Source organism: Mus caroli, unplaced genomic scaffold (genome assembly GCF_978045245.1).
Source record: "Mus caroli unplaced genomic scaffold, Mus_caroli_1 scaffold_2, whole genome shotgun sequence".
In the NCBI taxonomy this organism is placed as follows: domain Eukaryota; kingdom Metazoa; phylum Chordata; class Mammalia; order Rodentia; family Muridae; genus Mus; species Mus caroli.
Window position 1 is genome coordinate 103836669 of NW_028227257.1, and position 20239 is coordinate 103856907.

At 43.5% G+C, this 20239-nt stretch overlaps 1 protein-coding gene across 8 annotated transcripts in view; it reads right to left on the minus strand.

Moving 5' to 3' along the window:
- Positions 1-20239, minus strand: part of Osbpl6 (oxysterol binding protein like 6) — a 191978-nt gene that overhangs the window by 65631 nt on the left and 106108 nt on the right. For all 8 annotated transcript variants that reach the window (XM_029470678.2, XM_029470671.2, XM_029470664.2 and 5 more), the window contains one exon: positions 7543-7798. In XM_029470678.2, the coding sequence (XP_029326538.1) occupies positions 7543-7644 (102 nt within the window). In that variant the 5' untranslated portion in view covers positions 7645-7798. The remainder of the gene's footprint in view (positions 1-7542; positions 7799-20239) is intronic.

Consider the following 20239-nt stretch of genomic DNA (forward strand, 5'->3'; position numbering starts at 1 on the left):
GTTTGTGTATGCTCGGCTCAGGGAGTGGCACTATTAGAAGGTGCGGTCCTGTTGGAGTAGGTGTGTCACTGAGAGTGTGGGCTTTAAGACTCTCATCCTACCTGCTTGGAAGTCAGTATTCTGCAAGCAGCCTTCAGATGAAGGTGTAGTAAACTCTCAGCTCAGCCTGCACCATGCCTGCCTGGATGCTGTCATGCTCCCGCCTTGATGATAATGGACTGAATCTCTGGACCTGTAAGCCAGCCCCAATTAAATGATGCCCTTAGAAGATTTGCCTTGGTCACGATTGTCTGTACACAGCCGTAAAACCCTAACTAAGGCACCTGAGATCCCCAAAAGGCTAAATTTAAATAGGAAGAAATCAAGAGTTTTATTAACACCCAGCTCTAAAGATTTAGTCCTTCATATCACTCAAGTGAGGGCAGTGCAAATTTTCAAAACAGGCTTGAGATCTTTCTACACCAGACAGTGGGCGTCAGGGTCAGCCTGCACAGCTGCATGACCACTGGATGCTACAGAGGTACAAGAATTTCTGTTATACTGCTCCCCGAGGGTAAGACTTGAAATGGTTTAACCTGGAGGGTGGGTATCAAAGAGGGAATACTTACAATTTTCCCCCAAAACAGAACATCTACGGCATGGTGGCCTGTGATTGATCCCAATACCCACATAAAAAGCTGAACAGCACAGTGTGCACTTGTAATCTCAGTGCTGGGGAGGCAGAGACAGGAGGGTGCCTGGAGCCCACTGGCCAGCCAGCCTAGCCTAATCAGCAAGCCCCAGTTTCCAGTGAGAGAGGCTGTCTTGAAAATCAAGATCCTTGGCTCCCAAGGAGAATGCCTGAGGCTGATCTCAGGCCTCCACACAGATGCACACCCACACAGGCATGCACGCCTTCATACCAGGAGCCGACCCACACAAACACAAATGTTAATTCTTTGATTAAAACGTTTTTAAACTTGAGATAACATTACATTCTGCACAACTTAAAGATAGGAACAAGATTCATATTTATAAAACACAGTATCCTATGTTTCCAAGTAGAAAACTTGGCTACCTCACTGAAGATGCTCCAGGGACATAGTCAGAAGAGACACATCCCAATACACTCATATATACAAACAGGAAGATTTTTCTGTCATTCTGTCTGTCCAAGAAGAAAGCCTATGTTATGAAAACCTAGTAGATAGACTTAGGTTCTAGGAGCCTTTCACACAGGCAGCAGATACTGATTCAGCTATTGGACCAGAGTCTTCCTGGGAACCTGGTTGGAGCAGCATGTAATCCTGCTAGCTCCCTGCTGGGCATGGCCTTAAACATCACCACTCAGCACCAACTGAAAGGGCCCCTATTGGTTTTGAAATGTACTGCTCTTGATAATGCATAGGAAAATTCTGGATGCTCAGATGTGACAGCTGGTCTTCACTGTCAATTTGATTGGACTTAGAATCATCTACAGGCTTGGGGGAGTGGGGGGTCCAGAGGATTAACTGAAGAAGAAAGGCCACTCCTTATGTGGGCAATTCATGGAGTTTTTGACAAACTAAGAAAGAAGCTGAGGAGTGCCTTTCACCGCTCTCTGCTTCCTGTGGATACAATGTAACTAGTGACTTGACGCTCCTAAGCCACATCTCTCCAACACAACAAACTCTTCCCCGACAACTCTAAGTCAAGATAAACCCTTCTCTTCCCTGGCCCCTTGTCAGGGATTTGTTTTAGCAACAAGAAAGGTAACTAATACAAGGGCTTGAGGGATAGCTCCGCTGGTCCAGTGCTTGTTGTATGAGCATGAGACTCTCAGTTCCCATCCAGATCTACAGTAGAAAAAGTTCTCTCTGTAGCAGCGTGTGTCTGTTATCCCAAGCGCATCCCTGAAGCTCACTGGTCAGGCAGTCTAGCCAATCAGCAAGCTTCAGGTTCAGTGAGAGACCTGTGTCAGAAAATGACCTCCATCCACAGCATGTACACATACCTGCACCTGCAGGTCCACCTACATACTCACATGAAAAACTATTCATAGAAACATCTATATGCATACATCATGAGGGTATGTCACATATACACACAAACACACACACACACACACACTCAAGTAATACCCTCATATAACAGAAATCTATAACTGTTAAGGATTGATCATGATATTGAATATAAATATTCAAAATTTATATAAATATAAATAAGTATATATAAACAAATATAATATAAATAAAACTGGAAAGGAGATTAACCACTTCTTATGACTGATTTACATTTCCCCTTATTTATGGCCTCTGAGCTTCAGCTAAATTTGTATTATTTTACAGAATCTTAGGCATATTTTTTGATTTTTCACTAAACAAAAATGACTGATTCCCTTGAAGATTGAGAAGACTGGGCACCGTGGCCGTTCACTCCCAGGTGACAACATTAGCGGAACTGAAACTCTGACCCTGTGCTCTTAAAGCCATGACATCTGATTTTCTGGTATGTCCTGATCATAGTACAAATAAATATAACTGTTTGCACTAAATTGGGTACCTTCTTGAGCCTGCTCCAAGAACTATATAAGCTGTCCTTATTAGGTAGTCTCAGGCATGTCATAATTATTTTTTAAAAATTCTCTAAAGTGCATAGCATAAGTAGTTGCAAAAAAACAAGAAAAAAGAAAACAAACAAATGCAATCATAAACTTAGTGCAATTATTATGTAAATGAGCATGAGGGTGGGGAACTGTGTGTCTGGTTGTAAATAGCTACCTCTCATGCCTCCTGACATTTGGAACATCTGTGCAAGATGTTTCTAACTCTACTTCTGTCTGGAACACTTCCTTTACAAACCTCCACCACTTGCTCTGCCCACACCCATCCTCAGGGGGCCCACAGAAGAGCCTGGTTTTCTCTGCTCCCCTTGTCCATGCTTGGGCTAGCCTACTCTCCCTGCCATCATATCAACCCCCTAATTAGTTCCCTACAGCTACACAAGCCTCTGGAGTTTGAGTTACACTCTCCTCCCATCCCAACTCCTCCCTCGACTCTTCATTTAAATGTACCCTCAACATAGCCAATGCACAAGACTGTACCAGGGAGATACTGCTGAACGGATGCAATCCTGTGTTCATGAGACTTGTACTCCAGGAGCAGAGACTAGAATAAAAGGGCATAAGTATAACTAGATAAGCAGAGAACAAACATCTAACACGCCAAATGGTGATTCACGTTTGGAGAAAAGTAAAGCTAGCTCCATGGACAGTGAATGATACAATCCCGTAGAGAAGGGCAGAAAGACTGCTCAGAGAGGGAATGGTTAAAAAATAACTCAAGCCGGGCAGTGGTGCAGCACTTGTGAGGCAGAGGCAGGCGGATTTCTGAGTTCGAGGCCAGCCTGGTCTACAGTACGAGTTCCAGGACAGCCAGGGTACCCAGAGGAAACTCTGTCACAAAACAAACAGACAAACAAACAAAAATTAATACTGAATGAAATAACTGACACACACTCTGGCTGATCAGGTGGAAAATGCCCCCATCTAAACTAGAAGCCACTACTGAGATGATCAGCGTTGCCATTTAGGACCTGGGCACAGTGGCTCTCTGCCTTTCAGTTTATAAATACAAGAAGAATCCGAATGCTTTTTAATAGTCAAATGTTAGAAAAAGAAGTTTTGGAATCTACTAAATTCTCTACGTGTTTGACTAACTAGAGGTTTTATCTCAGAACTTAACAGCAATCTTAATTCATTGATAAACAGCAGCAAGGAAATTTTGTTTAGCATTTCTCTCGATTTACTTAATAAGAAAGTCTTTATTTCCATACACCTCAAGGGACAAGTTTTATTTGCAGAACGCTAGATTACGAGAAAGCTTTAGATGTCTAATAAACTCCATTGTTAATCTTTTTGAAAGTCTCATGGCATGTTTACTTAGTGACACTTGTGAGATATGGCAGATCACACACAAGCAATTGCGTTCGGTGTCCTACCATCTAGCAACAGAGTGGAGGAGAACATGAGGTGGAGAAGGAACTGAAGACTTCCTAAGGACTAAGTGAACCCTAGATCCGATCACTGGAGCTAGAAACACTTCGCCAAAGCCCAAACACTCTGTCTCTTTATGCCCCCAACACCTCCTGTCTTTCATCTGTTGTGCTACATTGCTTAGAGACAGGAAAGAAAGCCAAGTGCTACTAAGCACAGATGTTCTCTGTTTTATTTATCCACGAAGAAGAAAGAGGAAGGCAAATAAATCTGGCATAGAAAAATTGTAATAAAAATGACAAGACTAATATAATCATAGGTCTGCGAAAACACCGCTCAGAAAAGTTTACAACACAATGTAAACCAACAGGTAGATCGGCAAAGGAAACAATATAAAAATGCCAAACGTTATCAAAAATCTCTGTGACAAGGTCAGTGAAGGAGAAGGGGAAGTGATTCTGAATGGAATCTGAATGGAAGTGAGACTGTCACATGAGCCAGTCTTTGATCCCAAGGAAGTATGAGAGGGTGGGAGTGGGTGGGGGTAGAACTCCGCTGAGGGAAGATGAGGCAGAGATACTGAAAGATACAGATGGGGCAGATTTCCGAATTACAGCAGGCGATGTATGTGCTATGAAATGGGGCTGCACCAGACTATGGCCTTCTCTGGACATCCAACCTATAAGGAAATCTGGCTTTATCTGTATGGGGAACAAGAAGCCGTTGAAGAGTTTCGTGATCCTGCCACATTCAGGGAGTTTGAAATGATGGGGTCCTGAAGGTGCTGGTGAGGCAAGAGACCTCTGCAGCGGCTGGCAAATGTGACCAGGGTCCAGGCGGGAGTGGGCAGTGGGAAGGGAAGGAAATGATATTCTAGAAAAAGAATACAATCTACAGAGTTAATTCTACAGACTGTGGGTGCAGCGAGGAGAAAGGCATGTAATAGGTGCCACGTCGCTGATAACAAACTGGTTTACACATACTGGTTTACACCATAGTCAGAGAGTGGGACATCTAAGCAGAAATGTTTAACCAGCCCATCGGCAGTCTGCACCTAAAACCTGTGAACAACATTAAATAAGGTGCCTTACAGTACTACTATATTCTCTGCTGCGCGCTATATCGTTCACTTCCATGACTAGGAGAAAGACAGAGGTGACCTGTGCAACACAGCAGTATTTGCATAAGTGCTTGTCAAATAAGAGAAGATCCAAAGAAGACTAATCTGTCACACTTTCTCTGGGTCCTTGCACTAACTATATAGATGCATATAAAAAAGTACTACACCATATGCCTGCATATACTACACCATATAACTGCATATGCCAAACTTCCAAGTTCTCTACATTTATCCTGAGTTTTAGGTAGTGACTGAGATAAGGGGGAAACAGTCTGTCTTTTAAAAATAGCAGTCAGTAGGCAAGGAGAGAAGAATGTCTTTGGGAGTGTTTCCACCTGCTGAGATCACTGGGACAAAAGTAAACTGTCGCCTTAATGATTAGTAGGCACCTGGAAGTACTAATACTAGCATGGAGCTCAGTATGTAGATCAGGCTCATAGAGATCTGCCTGTCTCAGTTTCCAGAATGCTGGGATTAAAGGCATGTGGTACATAGTGGTACCCTGTCCCCAAACAAACAAACAAAAGCAGCCATTTGTATAGTGTCTATTGTATAAAATTCATATCAACCCACACACCTTTTCATCGCTGGACTTGCCATATACAAGTCTACCAAACGACATCCATTCTACCTTTAGGTTCCAGGCCAGGGTCCCCTGTGTCCCTGGTCATTTGCATACAGGGCCTGGAGCGCAGGTGCGGCAGGCAGATCTACAGGGCCTGACAGCTGTTTCTATAGCAGTCAACAGTCTTTCTTTTATTTACCAAAGGTTTCCAGGGTGAGCTCGGTCAATCCCTTCCTGCCTCTTAGCAACCATGAAGGCCAGGTGACTTAAAAATTTTCAGTTAAAATTCTCAGAGCAAGAGAAAAAATGGAGAACCCTAAACAGGAGAGAACAAAGAGGCAGAAGGGTGGACTCACCAACTTAGAGGGCATCTAAGCATGCAGTAGTTATTTAACACCAAGTGTTCTCATTCACAGTACTCCAAGTCTATGAGAATCTTCAAATGCACTGCACTAAACAGTACAGCAGCAGGCAATCACAGATTTAGTTAATGACTGAAGTAATTCTAAGATAGTATATGGGTATCCTTTTTGAATACTGTAACAAAGGTACCATCATTCCCAAGATCCTGCACTAGAAATACCTACATTAGGGTCTGTGAAAAATATACACATAAGACATCACCAGGTTGTACAGGCTGCCCTGGAATTTCTTGCTGTGTCAGGGGTGTGCTTGAGGTTGGGGGTTCTCTCAAAAGCACCCAGAGAAATGCATTCCCACTGCTGTGAATCCATATCTGAGCTGTCCATTTAAAACGCATATACAATGATCCACTAATAGCTCATTCACAGCCTGGCACCATGGCTAACACCTACAATTGCAAAACTCGGAAGCTAACAGTTCGAGACTAGATTGGGCTGCATAGTAAGTTCCAGACCAGCTAAGCCCGTGAGATAGTCTATCAAAAAATGAAAGGAAAAAAAATTAACTGATACATACATTTCTTTAAATTAGGCAATACATTTTGAATATCTAAAATGGGAGAGGAGCAGAGAAGTGACAGATACTGCCAGACCTCTTCACTAAGTGAAACTCACAAAGGAAAATTCCCATAAAATGTTGACAATGCACTTGTACATTTCCACAAATTACTACCGAAAGACATATTGTAATGGGAAACCGTTAATCCTATCTGTGCTAGCTGAAATACCGCTGTTCTGTCAATGGCCAGCATTTATACCACAGATCCCCACACAACCCTGACAGCAGAGTGGTCCGCAAAACATGAATGCAGTAATTTCCAGCAACAGTAATTTTACAGACTGGATCAAATGAGACAGTAGGTGTATTCTACCATAAATAAATTCTGACACCTCACTCCCACTGCTGCCTTTGAAAACTGTTCAGTCCTTGTGGCTCGCAGTTCCCAGATACTCCAGCTTTATCTGCTTCCTAACTACTGAGTCTGACAGTGACTAAGTTCCACACAACCTCACAGGGGTTAGGGCTTGTCTAGAGCTGTTAGTCTTACAGAAAGTCTCCTGATGGTCCTTGGGTTTTTTTTGTTTTTTTTGTTTTTTTTTTTTTGTTTTTTTGCATGTCCATGAAGAAGAAAGACCCGAGCAGCACAGTCCACAGTGAGAAGGTCACCAGGCTTCCCGGAGAAACCCTGCCCCATGCTGTGGTCTGAACTCCAAAAGCCCACCTCCCAAACAAAACAAAACAGAGAAGCCAGTGTAGCAGCTTCTCACAAAACAAAACAAAACAAAACAAAACAAAACAAAACAAAACAAAACAGAGAAGCCAGTGTAGCAGCTTCTCACTATCAGGCATAGTGACACAAAATAAGGGCATGGCTTGTGGCACAAAGCACTTCAGGACAAACTTTCAGACTCAGCAATCCACACCATCCAAACAGGGCTCTCTTGGCAGAAAATGTTGAAAAGCAGTGAAATCTTCTCCTACCTGTCTGCTTTCCCTCTGAGAAGATGTTGAAGACGAGGCACTTCTATGGGTCGGAGTGGATGTCTTATGAGCAGGGGATATGCCCTTCTCGTCTGAACTCATTGCTGCAGTTAGTCTAGGGATGTGCACGGAAGACCATCCCAATCCGCCTTCCAATTCACAGACAGAGAAGCAGACAATCTGTGGCTTTAGTCCATCTCCCTCGGATCAGACTGGACTAGGAAAACTCAGGCCACTGCTGACGAGTCCAAACCACCTTAAAACAGAACAAACAGAAAGTCTCATGTAATTTGAAAAGAAATAGCAATCACTCTATTTAGGGAGAAACTCATTTGCGTTAATGGAGGGAATAAGGAATAGTTAGAAATGCGGGTCTGGGGCTCAGAGACCTCTAGGTTGCAGACACAAGTTATGATTGATGGCGGTACAGAGCCACAGAATGATTCAGATGTGGATTCTGAAATTTCTGTATGTGTACAGAATTTGGCGGACGCCTATAGTCATATTGAATTTCTAACATTATGCCAACAAATCATGTGAACTTGAATGTGATCATTAGGATTCTAATGATGACCTATTTGCAGACAATAATCGAACAGCAATCCCTTGGGTGGGGCAGGTAGCTCAGTGGCAGAGCCCTTGTCAAGGATGAGCAAGGCTCTGGGTTCAATCTGAACACCAAAAAAATCAATCAATTAATTACTAGCTTAAAAAGAACAATCCCAACAATTAAGAGATTTTTTTTATGAATTTGTAAACCTGGATATTCTGATGACTGAAACTTGTAATGCTTTCTTGGAATTTTAAATTTCCTGACATTGTAGTAAAAATAAAAACTGCTGAGCTGAGCTAGAGCTCAGTAGTTAAGAGCAGTAGCTGTTCTCCCCGGGAAGCCACGTATAATTCCCTGCACCAGCATGATGGCTTACTTCCTATAACTCCATTTTCAGGGGATCCAGCTTCCTCTTCTAACCTGCAAGGGCACCAGGCATGCACATCACAGACATGCACGCAGGTAAAACACCCACATACATAAAAATAAACTTCAAAAATCTTTTTAAAAAAAATCAAACTGCTTAGCATCCAAATTGTATGAATAGGTTTCAAAGCAAAATTTGCCTTTGTAAATCATAAATTCAATGAGCCAAATGTGCTTTTGTTAAATAGCGGTCAGGTTTCATCTTTGACTGGCAAAAGGCAGTTAAATAAGCCAGCACCTGACGGATGATCGGCTAATCTGTTCAAGGAAGGCAATCTAATAAGTGTGAATAAAGGCCCTGAAGTCAATCCCTGGTGCCTGGAAGCAGGAAAGTGAGAAGCTATTTAGATCCTCGACTCAAAGTACTTTGTTTTCCAGTCCAAGATGTTTTACAAGTAGATGCTGACACTGGAGCCAAAAGCATGGCGGCTTTGTGATGTGTTCAAGTGGCCCCAGGGGACGAGGCTGAAAGGCCCAACTTATTAAACCATTATCCACTCAGAAGTAAATTCAATCCAAGTTTCAGGCCCTCTGTCAGTCTCTGACACACACCCTCCCTCATTCCCTCCCCCACCTCTCCTGGTCCCTCCTCTTCCCTTTCTTCTTCTCTTCCTATGTATCTATCTACCTACCTATCCCTACCTCTATCTATCTATCTATCTATCTATCTATCTATCTATCTATCTATCTATCTATCTATCTACCTATCTATCTATCTATCTATCTATCTATCTATCTGCTATCTATCTATCTATCTATCTATCTATCTGGCTTCATTAATACTAATGCTAATATCTTATCTTACCATGACATTTTCAGGGTAACTTTTTCGAGATGAAAGGGCCATGCTCAGTCTGACCGTACTGTGAATGCAAATATTCAAGAAAAGGGAAACCAACGGATCAAACATTAAATGCATCCCAAGGTTCAATTGTGAGGTTGTTGTTGTTGTTACCTATAAGTTTGGAATCTCTTGTGTTTTTATACAAAAGGTGTTGTGTGACTTTTCCTGGTATACCTGAACAACTCACCTCAGATAAGGAACTTATGATAGCTCAAAGCTAAACCTAGTTTAACTTTGTTAACTAAACTCAGTAAACTGAGTTTACTGGGTGATTGACAGGAGGATGGATAAGGGGCTACATACAGGCAAATAAATGATCAACCCAAAGCAACTGCACCACTGGAATGCCCATCCTATCATGGGTGATGTCCGGGAAAGCTAGATCCTCCAGCACCCAATACGGCGTGCAGGCATCTTGGCTGGGGGGAGTCTCCTCCCCCCACCGACGTTACTGCTGACATAACCTTGGCCTAGTGAATCTTGGAAGTTGTAGGAACTTCCTGAGACTTGGAAGCTTTATTTACTTCATGGATCTTAAGGAACCTCTCTTCAGGACGGAATGTTCCAATTGGGCAGAAACTGCGCCCCCAACAAAAGCATGTCAAGTGTCCCATATGAAACTCAAGTGGTTTTTAAATCTTATCCCAACCAGGCATCAATCAAAGGTTGGAGTACCTCCTCTACTTTTAATGCATTACAAAAGGAATTTTTAAGTTCTGTTCAGAGTTTGAAACTACCTATTCTTTATTCCTAGAGTGTAGAATTTACCCCGAGCCACCTAAGAAAGATTTATTTTATTTCCAGTGAAGCACATTTGTAGAAACTGCCAAAACAATGTTATAAGCCCGAGATCATGCACTCCAAAGGCATCGCCAACACAATTACTATACTCAGCAAAAAAAAAAAAAAAACCAAAAACCACTATAACTGAAAATAACAGTAATATGAGAGCAGAAACCCTCGTTTTTCTCTCATTTTCCCTCATATACCTAGGAACACAAGCATTGTAAAGTACTGTGACATTTGCATTTATTTACACGGAGGGACATACAATTCAGATTTATACAATTTATGACCCAAGAATCACATCAGGGAACGCCTGCAGAGCTTGTTGTTCATAGGAATCATAAATTATATGTGGCCAAAAAAGCATTTGAAAGGAAAGGATTTAGCCTGAGCTAAGTGCTGCTGTGTGAATACATCCTCCAGGCTGGGTATGCAGGGACCTAGACTCCCTGCACTGTGCCCTGAAGGAGCAGCAGACCCCATGAAAGAGGAGCACACAGCCTTGGCAGTGTTGTAGATAGATGACAGTCACTACCACTCAAATGCCTTGCTCAAATGGAAGTCAAATGGCCCCACTCAGGTGAGTGGTGTATGAAATCAGCTCCCTGGGAGAGATGAAGGAAATATGACCTGAATAATGTAAGTCATTATAAAAATAAAGGAAAATGTGAAATGCTTAGATGATATATTATTGATTTAAAACATCATATTACTGAGTATTCCTATGATTCTGTTTGGTTAAAATAGAATAAAAATATCCTAACAAGGGTTATCTTTAGTTGTTGAAGTGGAGTCAATTCAGAACCAGCACAGGTTCAAACCAAACACAATTCCACCAGGATGAATTGGAAAAAAGCGAATTTGAGTGTGAACCAAATATAGTTGACACAAATAATCTATCGGCAAAGGTCAGGATGCATACAAAGAAAATAAAATCAAAGTCCCCCCTCCCCTCATCTCTCTTTTGTGTATGTCTCAAACATCTGTGAAAAATTAATCCATATACATAAGAAAATAGAAAGTTTATTTAAAGTAAAAGGAGGGAGCTGGAGAACACAAGTGTTTTCACAAAACTTAAGGAAAGCGGTGCCTTTGGTAGAGCTAGGGCAGGTTTGGGGACAATGGGATTGACCTAGTTTAAGAACCTGAAGCTATGACATCAGAATTGGAATTTGGCAATTAGAGGGATGCTAATGCAGTACAGCATGGTTCTTCAGAAAATACATTTATCTTGTTATATTTTATTATTATCCCTTAGAAGTCTGTTTGTTTTCTAATGAGAAACAGAAGAGGGGCGGACCTGGATGGGAGGGGAGTTAGGGAGAGGCGAGGAGAAACTGGAACCAGTTAATTTATTATGTGAGGGAAAAAGTATTTTCAATAAAAGGAAAAGAAAAGATATTAGAACTGGTTACCAAGAAAAGGAAATACACAGGAAGAACAAAAGGCTAGGGAGATGCCAAAAGGAAGGAAAAAAAGGAAGGAAGAAAGGAAGGAAGGGAGGGAGGGAGGGAGGGAAGGAGGGAGGGAGGGAGGGAGGGAGGGAGGGAGGGAGGGAGGGAGGGAGGGATGAAGGAAAAAAGAAAAACAAAATTGAAGAAATCCTCTTGCAGACAGACAGACAAACAAACAAACAAACAAACCAACAAAAGGTCCAGGAGCTAAAGGGTGAGCAGACGCTAACACACAAAGCATCTAACTGAATCTACAGATAACAATGATCCTGAGCAATGACTGAAATGAATGATAGCCAAAATGTTTCTAAACATAAAAATTTGATCACACTCTAACAGGAAAATAAGGTAGAAAAATAACTCAAAACAAGACCCCAATGAAATTACTGAATTTAGACCACACGGTGGGAAGCAATTCAATAAATTAAAAATTAATCATAGAGTAGGAGTGAGAACAGGCTCTGAACACACACTTTTCTCAGCACCTCTTAGGTGGAAGAAAAAGAAAATAAATGGCATTAAAGAATATTTGGAAACACATAAAAGTCAGAACTGGCAGCACTCACCCTTGCTCTCTACCCTCAGCACTCATCCCTGCTCTCTACCCTCAGCACTCATCCCTGCCCTCCTCCCTCAGCACTCACCCCTGCCCTCCTCCCTCAGCACTCACCCCTGCCCTCCTCCCTCAGCACTCACCCCTGTCCTCCTCCCTCAGCACTCACCCCTGCCCTCCTCCCTCAGCACTCACCCCTGCCCTCCACCCTCAGCACTCACCCCTGCCCTCCTCCCTCAGCACTCACCCCTGCCCTCCTCCCTCAGCACTCACCCCTGCCCTCCTCCCTCAGCACTCACCCCTGTCCTCCTCCCTCAGCACTCACCCCTGCCCTCCTCCCTCAGCACTCACCCCTGCCCTCCTCCCTCAGCACTCACCCCTGCCCTCCTCCCTCAGCACTCACCCCTGCCCTCCTCCCTCAGCACTCACCCCTGCCCTCCTCCCTCAGCACTCACCCCTGCCCTCCTCCCTCAGCACTCACCCCTGCCCTCCTCCCTCAGCACTCACCCCTGCCCTCCTCCCTCAGCACTCACCCCTGCCCTCCTCCCTCAGCACTCACCCCTGCCCTCTACCCCCAGTTTCCTCCATCTGTCTGTAGGGTAGAGTGACTTCCCCACATATGGCCTTAACCACTCACATTACTAAACTTGAAAGAATAAAAGCAAATGCCCTGGATTTATAAACTTACAAAATTAGAAATGATGTCTAGCGAATGAATATGTAACTGAATATTTTTAAATAGATCAATTAACAAATGTAAGAGTCATTTCTCCAAATTAACAAAAGTGTGCTGAATAACCAATGACGAGAAGAGGGAGCTACAGACATAAGATAAATGGATGTGCCAAGAAATAAAAGACTCACACCTGAGAAACCATGGTTACAGTTTATAACAACTAAGATTAATAAGTCAAAATAAAAATATTCTAGACCCATCCTAGTAGACGCAAAGTATCCCATCCATTTAGAATCTAATATTAAGAGCCCCTAGGAAATGTAAGACTATGTCCTTATTTGTTGGTAGTATTTTTGTAAAAACACATAAACAAAACAAACCCACCCATCCATCAATCCAGCACAGGCTTAACCTCAAAGAGTAAAACCATTTCCACTGCCATCAACTCACTGACGCTGGGGTTTGCCTGCTTAACACAGTACTTAGCATGTTAGCCAGCGAGTGGCATAATTGTCCATCTGAAATGCTCACAAGGCTGGGGAGCATGCTCAGTGAGTCAGACCTCTGCTGTGGAGGCAGCAGGAGCTACCCACATAGAAGGCAGTATGCTGTGTAACCCCAGGGCTAGAGGCGAGAGGCCAGAGCTTCTCGGGGGCTTAGTGACCCACTCTAGATTGTGACTGTGAGCCTCCAGTTCAGTGAGAGACCCTGTTTCAAAATAAGACAAAGAAGTCACAGAGGAAGACATCTCAACAGGTGACCTCTGGTCACCATTGACACACACACAACACACACACATCTACTGATGGCCTCCATGGGAACACCCACAGAACACACCCACCCACTGATGGCCTCCATCAGCACACACAGTACACACTCACCCACCCACTGATGTCCTTCATGGACACACACACACAGTACACACCCACTCACCTACTGACACACACAGAAAAAAAAAACCCAAAGCATGCAATGCTGGAAATTAAGGAATATTTTCTGTGTAAAAGATTTAATTCAATGGCTGAGACTGTAATTCAGAGATAGAGTGCTTATCTAGTGTGCATGGGGCCCAAGGTTCAATCCTCAGTATTGCCAGGGTGTGTGGTGTATGTGTGTGTGTGTGTGTGTGTGTGTGTGTGTGTGTGTGTGATGAAATTCAAAGCATGGTGTGGTGGCTCACACCTGTACTCCAAATACTCAAGAGGCAGGGGAATTGTGATGAGTTTTAGGCCAGCCTGAGCTATACAGTAAGTTCCAGGGCATCCTAGGCTGAAATTAGATCCAGTCTCAAAACCAAAGCAAAACTTTCTGAAAACAAGACAATTCGAAGGACATAAAATGCCATACACGCACATAGGACCTCCAGGAACGATCTCTCTTGAGTACACGCACGGATTCCCAGAAGTAGTTATCACCACTGTGCATTTTCCATGTCTCAGTTTTGTGCAGAGTGCTGTCCAAACACTCAGTTAACCACCTCAGCATCAGCACGAGGCAATGACTGCAGACTCCCCTTGTAGAAATGATGCAAGTGAGGCCACAAGGTACAAGACACCTGGCTGCGGCTGCGGCCTGTGAACAGCCGTTCCACACGTACACGCAGGTCTGTTCGCTTCCACATGGTCAACCCAAGCCCACGCTCAGAAGAAGTGAAGGATGTGTTACAGGGCACCTCGGCCTTGTGCTGTGTGCACCCAGCAGATTAGTTTTCGCTATGGAGGTGCAGGGGCTGGGAATGGAGTATGGACAGGGCTGTACACACACCGGGAAAGCGCTCTGTTCTGAGCTACAGTCTCGGCTCTCAGCTTTTAAAGTTGGTGGGTGGGGAAAGAATAAAGTAGGGAAATGAAGACAAGCAGACAAGGAACCCGGATTTTACATTTGGATTTGCTTTAAAACGGAACTGAACATGATAAAACCCTTGGTTGACCACATGCCGAGACACTTTAATATAATCCCTTCTAAAGTTCATGTGTAAAAATAAACATGTAAGACAAACAAAGAAAATTATTCTAAAAAATAAGAGCACTCCTATTCGGCCACACATCCAAGCTAGTTAGCAGCTCAGGGCATGCAGACAGATCAGAGGAACAAAGCTAAGATACTTCCACCCCAACAAAAACCATCAATGACAATATTACTTTCAATGAGCTATCAAGCTATCAGAAATAATTTTTAAAAAAGAGCTGAATATCTTACTTTGAGCCAAATATACTGAGAAAGCTTAAACTTTTAAAGGTAAGATAAACCCCGTAATAAAAACATTAGAAAAAAGTTTTAGATAAACACGAGTCATGCTGGAGCAGAAAATAACCTATTAATGGCAGCGGAACTCCTCCTCCACGTTGAGATTTGATCTGGATGCTGTGTATTGTAATGTTCAATTCTGTATCCCAAGGTCCGGTTGCCTCAAGATGAGTGAGCTCTCACATAGGCAAGCTTTTGTTATGTAAATCTTGCTCCATGATTTTAAACTATTGATTAATAAAAACGGGCAAAGAGAAAGAGAGGTAGGCGGGACTTTGATGCCCAGGCTTCGGGGCGGAGGCAGAGACTGGGAAGAGAGAGGAGGAGGAAGGAAGAGGTTGCTGTGGGGTAGGTAGATCCTCACAGCAGGGCCACGAGGGCTGGACAGTTGTTGTAGGAGCAGCCCAAGCTGAACTCAGGCAAGTGACATCACAGGGTTACCAACAGGACAGGAGACAAAGTAGCCTAGTGGGTTGATATCTGCCTAGCACTAATGCTTTTAAGGATTATTCTAAATATGAAGGTTTTGTGTCTTTTATTTGGGAACTAAATGATCTAAGGTGGGGTAGAAAACTCCAAATAATATTTACTGCAACGCTCCCATCCCCGCCAAAAAAGCTAGAAAAAAAATATTAATTTGACAAAGTTTAGTATTTTTACTAGCTAAAAGTTCCTGCAAATAAATAAGATAAAAATGATAACAACATAGACATCCCAAAGGAAATAACATAAATAACCAAACAGATCTGACCCAATAAGGAAACAAATTCCTTATTACACTCTATGTATGGCTTCCCTGTGGTAAAAGACTACAGAACAGAGGCTGTTCCTTTTTGATCCTACATCGCCTCTTGTTTTTGTTGTTATGGTTTAGTTTTGGGCTTTGAGATAGGGTCTCATGGTAGCCCAGGCTAGCCTGGAATTCCAGATCCTCCTGCTGAAGTGTCTGTGTGCTGGGATTTTCGGTGTGCCGTCAAACCTGCGTAGCTTCTAGTCCTTCTAACCACTGTCAATCCCCAAAGATTTATATGTTCACTGTTCTAATTATTTATTTGTAATTGTTCATGTGGGCGTCTCGGAACATTATCTTAAATCTGTCATTTTTTTTCTAATAACAGATCTCTGTGAAATTACGGTGCGCTGTATTTACCTGAAAACTGTAATTTGAACTAATGCATTATTAATTGGGACATATGGTCCTAAATTTAATCATTATATTTTCTTTTCAATCTAATTTAATTTTTCCACTTGAGATGAAATTTATGACAATTCGAATTAATGTCAGGAAGACACAGTGCATCTATGACTATGCCACCCTGGATGCACCCAGTCTCCTCTGATCTCGGAAGCTAAGCAGGGACAGGCTTGCTTGGTACCAGGAGGGGAGAAAGATTTCAGAGCTTCTTACTTAACCACTCTTCCCCTAGGCAATCCTTCTCTAGACAGCAGTAAGTTTTCAAAGTAACAAAGCATGCATCACCTTTTAAACATTTCTCAATGAGTTAAAACACACACACACACACACACACAGAGAGAGAAAAATTTCCCTGAGGCTGAGCACAGTAGCAATCCCAGCATTCAGGAGATTTGCAGGTTTGAGGCCAGACTGATCTACAAGGCAACTTATCTCAAGACAAAACAAGAGAGCAGGCAGGTGTGGTGACGCACACCTTTAAGCCCAGCACATGGGAGGCAAAAGCAGACAGATGTCTGTGTACTTGAGGCCAGCACAGTTTACATAGTGAATCCCTGGCCATCCAGAATTACATGGTGAGACCTTGTCTCCAAACAACTAAAGAGGCTGGGTGTTGTTGGCACATGCCTTTAATTCCAGGACTGGGAGTCAGAGGCAGGCAGATCTCTGTGAGTTCAAGGCCACCCTGGTTTACAAAGCGAGCGAGTTCCAGGACAGCCAGGGTTACACAGAGAAACTCTGTCTCCAAAAACAAAACAACAAAACCCAAGAAAACACACTCTGATCCTATGCTTGAAGCAACTGAATAGTATTTAAAAGATTATTTGAGGTCAGAGTCCTAAAAAGAGAAGACTAGCTCCTTCCATGAATTTTCTCTGTCACGTCAAGGGGAAGGCAGAGAAGGGAGTAACAAACAGACTCTGACCACGTGTGAGGTGACTGCCCAACACTTTCTTCCCATTCATGCGAACACTGCACCTTTACTCTGCAAATGAGGAAAATGGGGCCTAGGAAGCTGATGAATGCAAGCCTCAGTTTTTGGCCTCCACAGGAATTCACCTCTTTGAAAGCACCGTGTGAAGGCGATTCCTGGTTGTCAACTTGACTACATCTGAAATGAACTACAATCCAGAAATGGAGGGCAGACCTGTGATAAAGATCTTGAGGCTGGAGGACACAGGTTTCTGACCTGGATCTTGACAAGGGATGTCCTTTTGATCGAGATCTTGAGGCACTGTGGCCATAAAAAGCTCAGGTTCAGGCAAGATCTCAGGAGACTGAGGCAAGCAGATCTCTGAATTGCAGGCCAGCCTGGGACAGAGCAAGTTCCAAATCCAGGTGTGGTGGTACACGCCTTTAATCTGGGCCACACCTTCTGCTAGAGGCCTATATAAGGACATTGGAAGAAGGAAGACTCACTATTCTTTGCCTGCTGGCACTTACTTGCCAGCACATCTGTTGTAGCCTACTTCTTCAGGATTCCAGAAGACCAGCTGAAACACCTAGCCTCATGGGACTGAGCACCGACTAGATTCTTGGACTTCCCATTCACAGTTGCCCACTGTTTGGTTAGTTGTAGGCTTCAGACTGTAAGTCATTACAATAAGTTCCTTTAATACATAGAGCCATCCCAAAAGCTCTTTAACTCTAGAGAACCCTGACTAATATCGACTTCTATCTGTCTAGGCTGAGGAAACCTTGGGGACAGAGGCCATGTAGCATTAATTGTCATCACAGGACAATGACTTTGATGGGTACGTAGGCCCTGGGCCCTTCTGACTTGGGCCACTCTGTTACCACTCCCTGGTCACTAATTTTTCAAGGCTGGCCTGTCACTTCTCATTCGTCATTGGGTTTTGACCTTTGCTGGCATGTTAAAAGGGAAAACTTATCAACGCCACAGTGTGCAGTCCAACAGGAAAAAACAAAACAAAACAAAACTCTGAGAAATAGTTCCCAATGATGGAAGCAGGCAAGCACAACAGGGAACAAAAACTTTCCCCTCCACTCTGAACCTTAAAATTCATAAATTCTTGTCCTGTGTGTATGAATTCTTATTCAGGCAGCAGGTGGCCTTGAAGGTGTCCTATTTTCTCAAGAAATTTTCCATCAAAACAACCGCTCTCCACGTGGAGCTGAGGGGTGCTGAGGGGCTGACTAAAGTTAAAAATGTCCCTCAAGTATCCCTTGCGCCCTGCTGACAGAAGTAAAAATGGCATAGCTGCTGTAGAAATCAAACAGTTTGGGCATTCCTTAAATGTTTCTAAGCACTGTTGCCACGGTAGTAGTTTGATTTGTAGGTAAGTGCCCTCCAAGAACTGAAGGCTGTAACACACATTGTATGCTCACATCCAGTGCCACAAATCTCAAAATGAACAAACAACCTCAATGCCCACTGACACGGGCATAGAGAAAGAGAGTGTGGGCTGTTCATAGAATGGAATATTCCTTAGCCTTAAAGAGAAAGGAAATTCTAACACCCATGATGTCTTAGTTAGGGTTTTACTGCTGGGAACAGACACCATGGCCAAGGCAAGTCTTATAAGGACAACATTTAATTGGGGCTGGCTTACAGGTTCAGAGGTTCAGTCCATTATCATCAAGGCAGGAACATGGCAGCAGCCAGGCAGGCATGGTGTAGGCAAAGCATAGGTTTCACCTGAAGGCTGCTAGTGGAAGACTCCAGGCAGCTACGACAAGGGTATTAAAGCCATAAACACAGTGACACCTAGTCCAACAAGGCCACACCTCCTAATAGTGCCACTCCCTGGCCCAAGCATATACAAACCATCGCACGTGACAACATTGATACATTAGTAAGGGTTCTCTAAAGTCACAGAAGTTATGAAAGGAATCTCTCTCTCTCTCTCTCAATCTCTCTCTCTCTCAATCTCTCTCTCTCTCTCTCTCTCTCTCTCTCTCTCTCTCTCTCTCTCTCTCTCTCTCTCTCTCTCCTTACAGGTTGAAGTCCAACTAATCCAACAATGACTAGCTGTGAATACAAAGTCCAAGAATCTAGTCGTTGCTCAGTCCCACAGGCTAGGTGTCTGTCTCAGCTGGCCTTCTGTACACACTGGAATTCCAAAGAAGTAGGCTGCAGTGCCAGGGAAGGAAAGGATGTGCTAGCAAGGCGAGTGCACGCAGGCAAAGAGCAGAGACTTCCAGCAGAAGGTATGCCTGGAGATTTGGATATGCCTCCAGTGTCTCCTCTCCTCAAGATCAGAATTAAAGACCCGTGTTTCCCCATCTCAAGTTTCGGATCAATGGTGTGTGTCTTCCTACCTCAAAAGTCTGGGCTAGAAGTGGATTCACCTACTTCAAGCCAAGCAGACAATCCCTCCCAGGTTTGCCCTCCATATCTAGATTGTAGTTCTTTCCAGATAGTCAAAGTGACAACCAAGAACAGTTGTCGCCATGGAGCCCAGAAGTCATCATGCTACACGGAACAAGCCATCTACAATGGGGCAGATGCTGCATGCTTCCATTCCTACCAGAGACCCAGAGTCATCCCCCAGGTACAGAGAAAACAGGTGTGGCGGTTACCAGGCTTTTCAGGACACGGAAACAGAGCTGATGCCTACTGGGCTGAGTCTATAATTCTAATTTTGAAAATGAAAACAGTTTGGGGATGGATGGTGAATGGAAATTCACTCAGTGCCACAACACGTCACACTTAAAATTGTAAATTACACACACACACACACACACACACACACACACACAATCAGCTACGCTGCCTTGTACCACACACAGGCACTGTTTTACACGGGTTTGCAGCCAGGTTTCATCATGATGCAATCTTTCCTATTAGAATTGCCACTCCAGCCTGCATCACGCCCCCCGCCCCCCGCTTCCGCATGTTCTGTCCTCTGTTTATCTGACATGATTCTTCAGAACCCCTGAGGGAAGGGACAATATGATTTTCGTCACTGTGGTTATACGTCATGAGCCCACAAACACCAC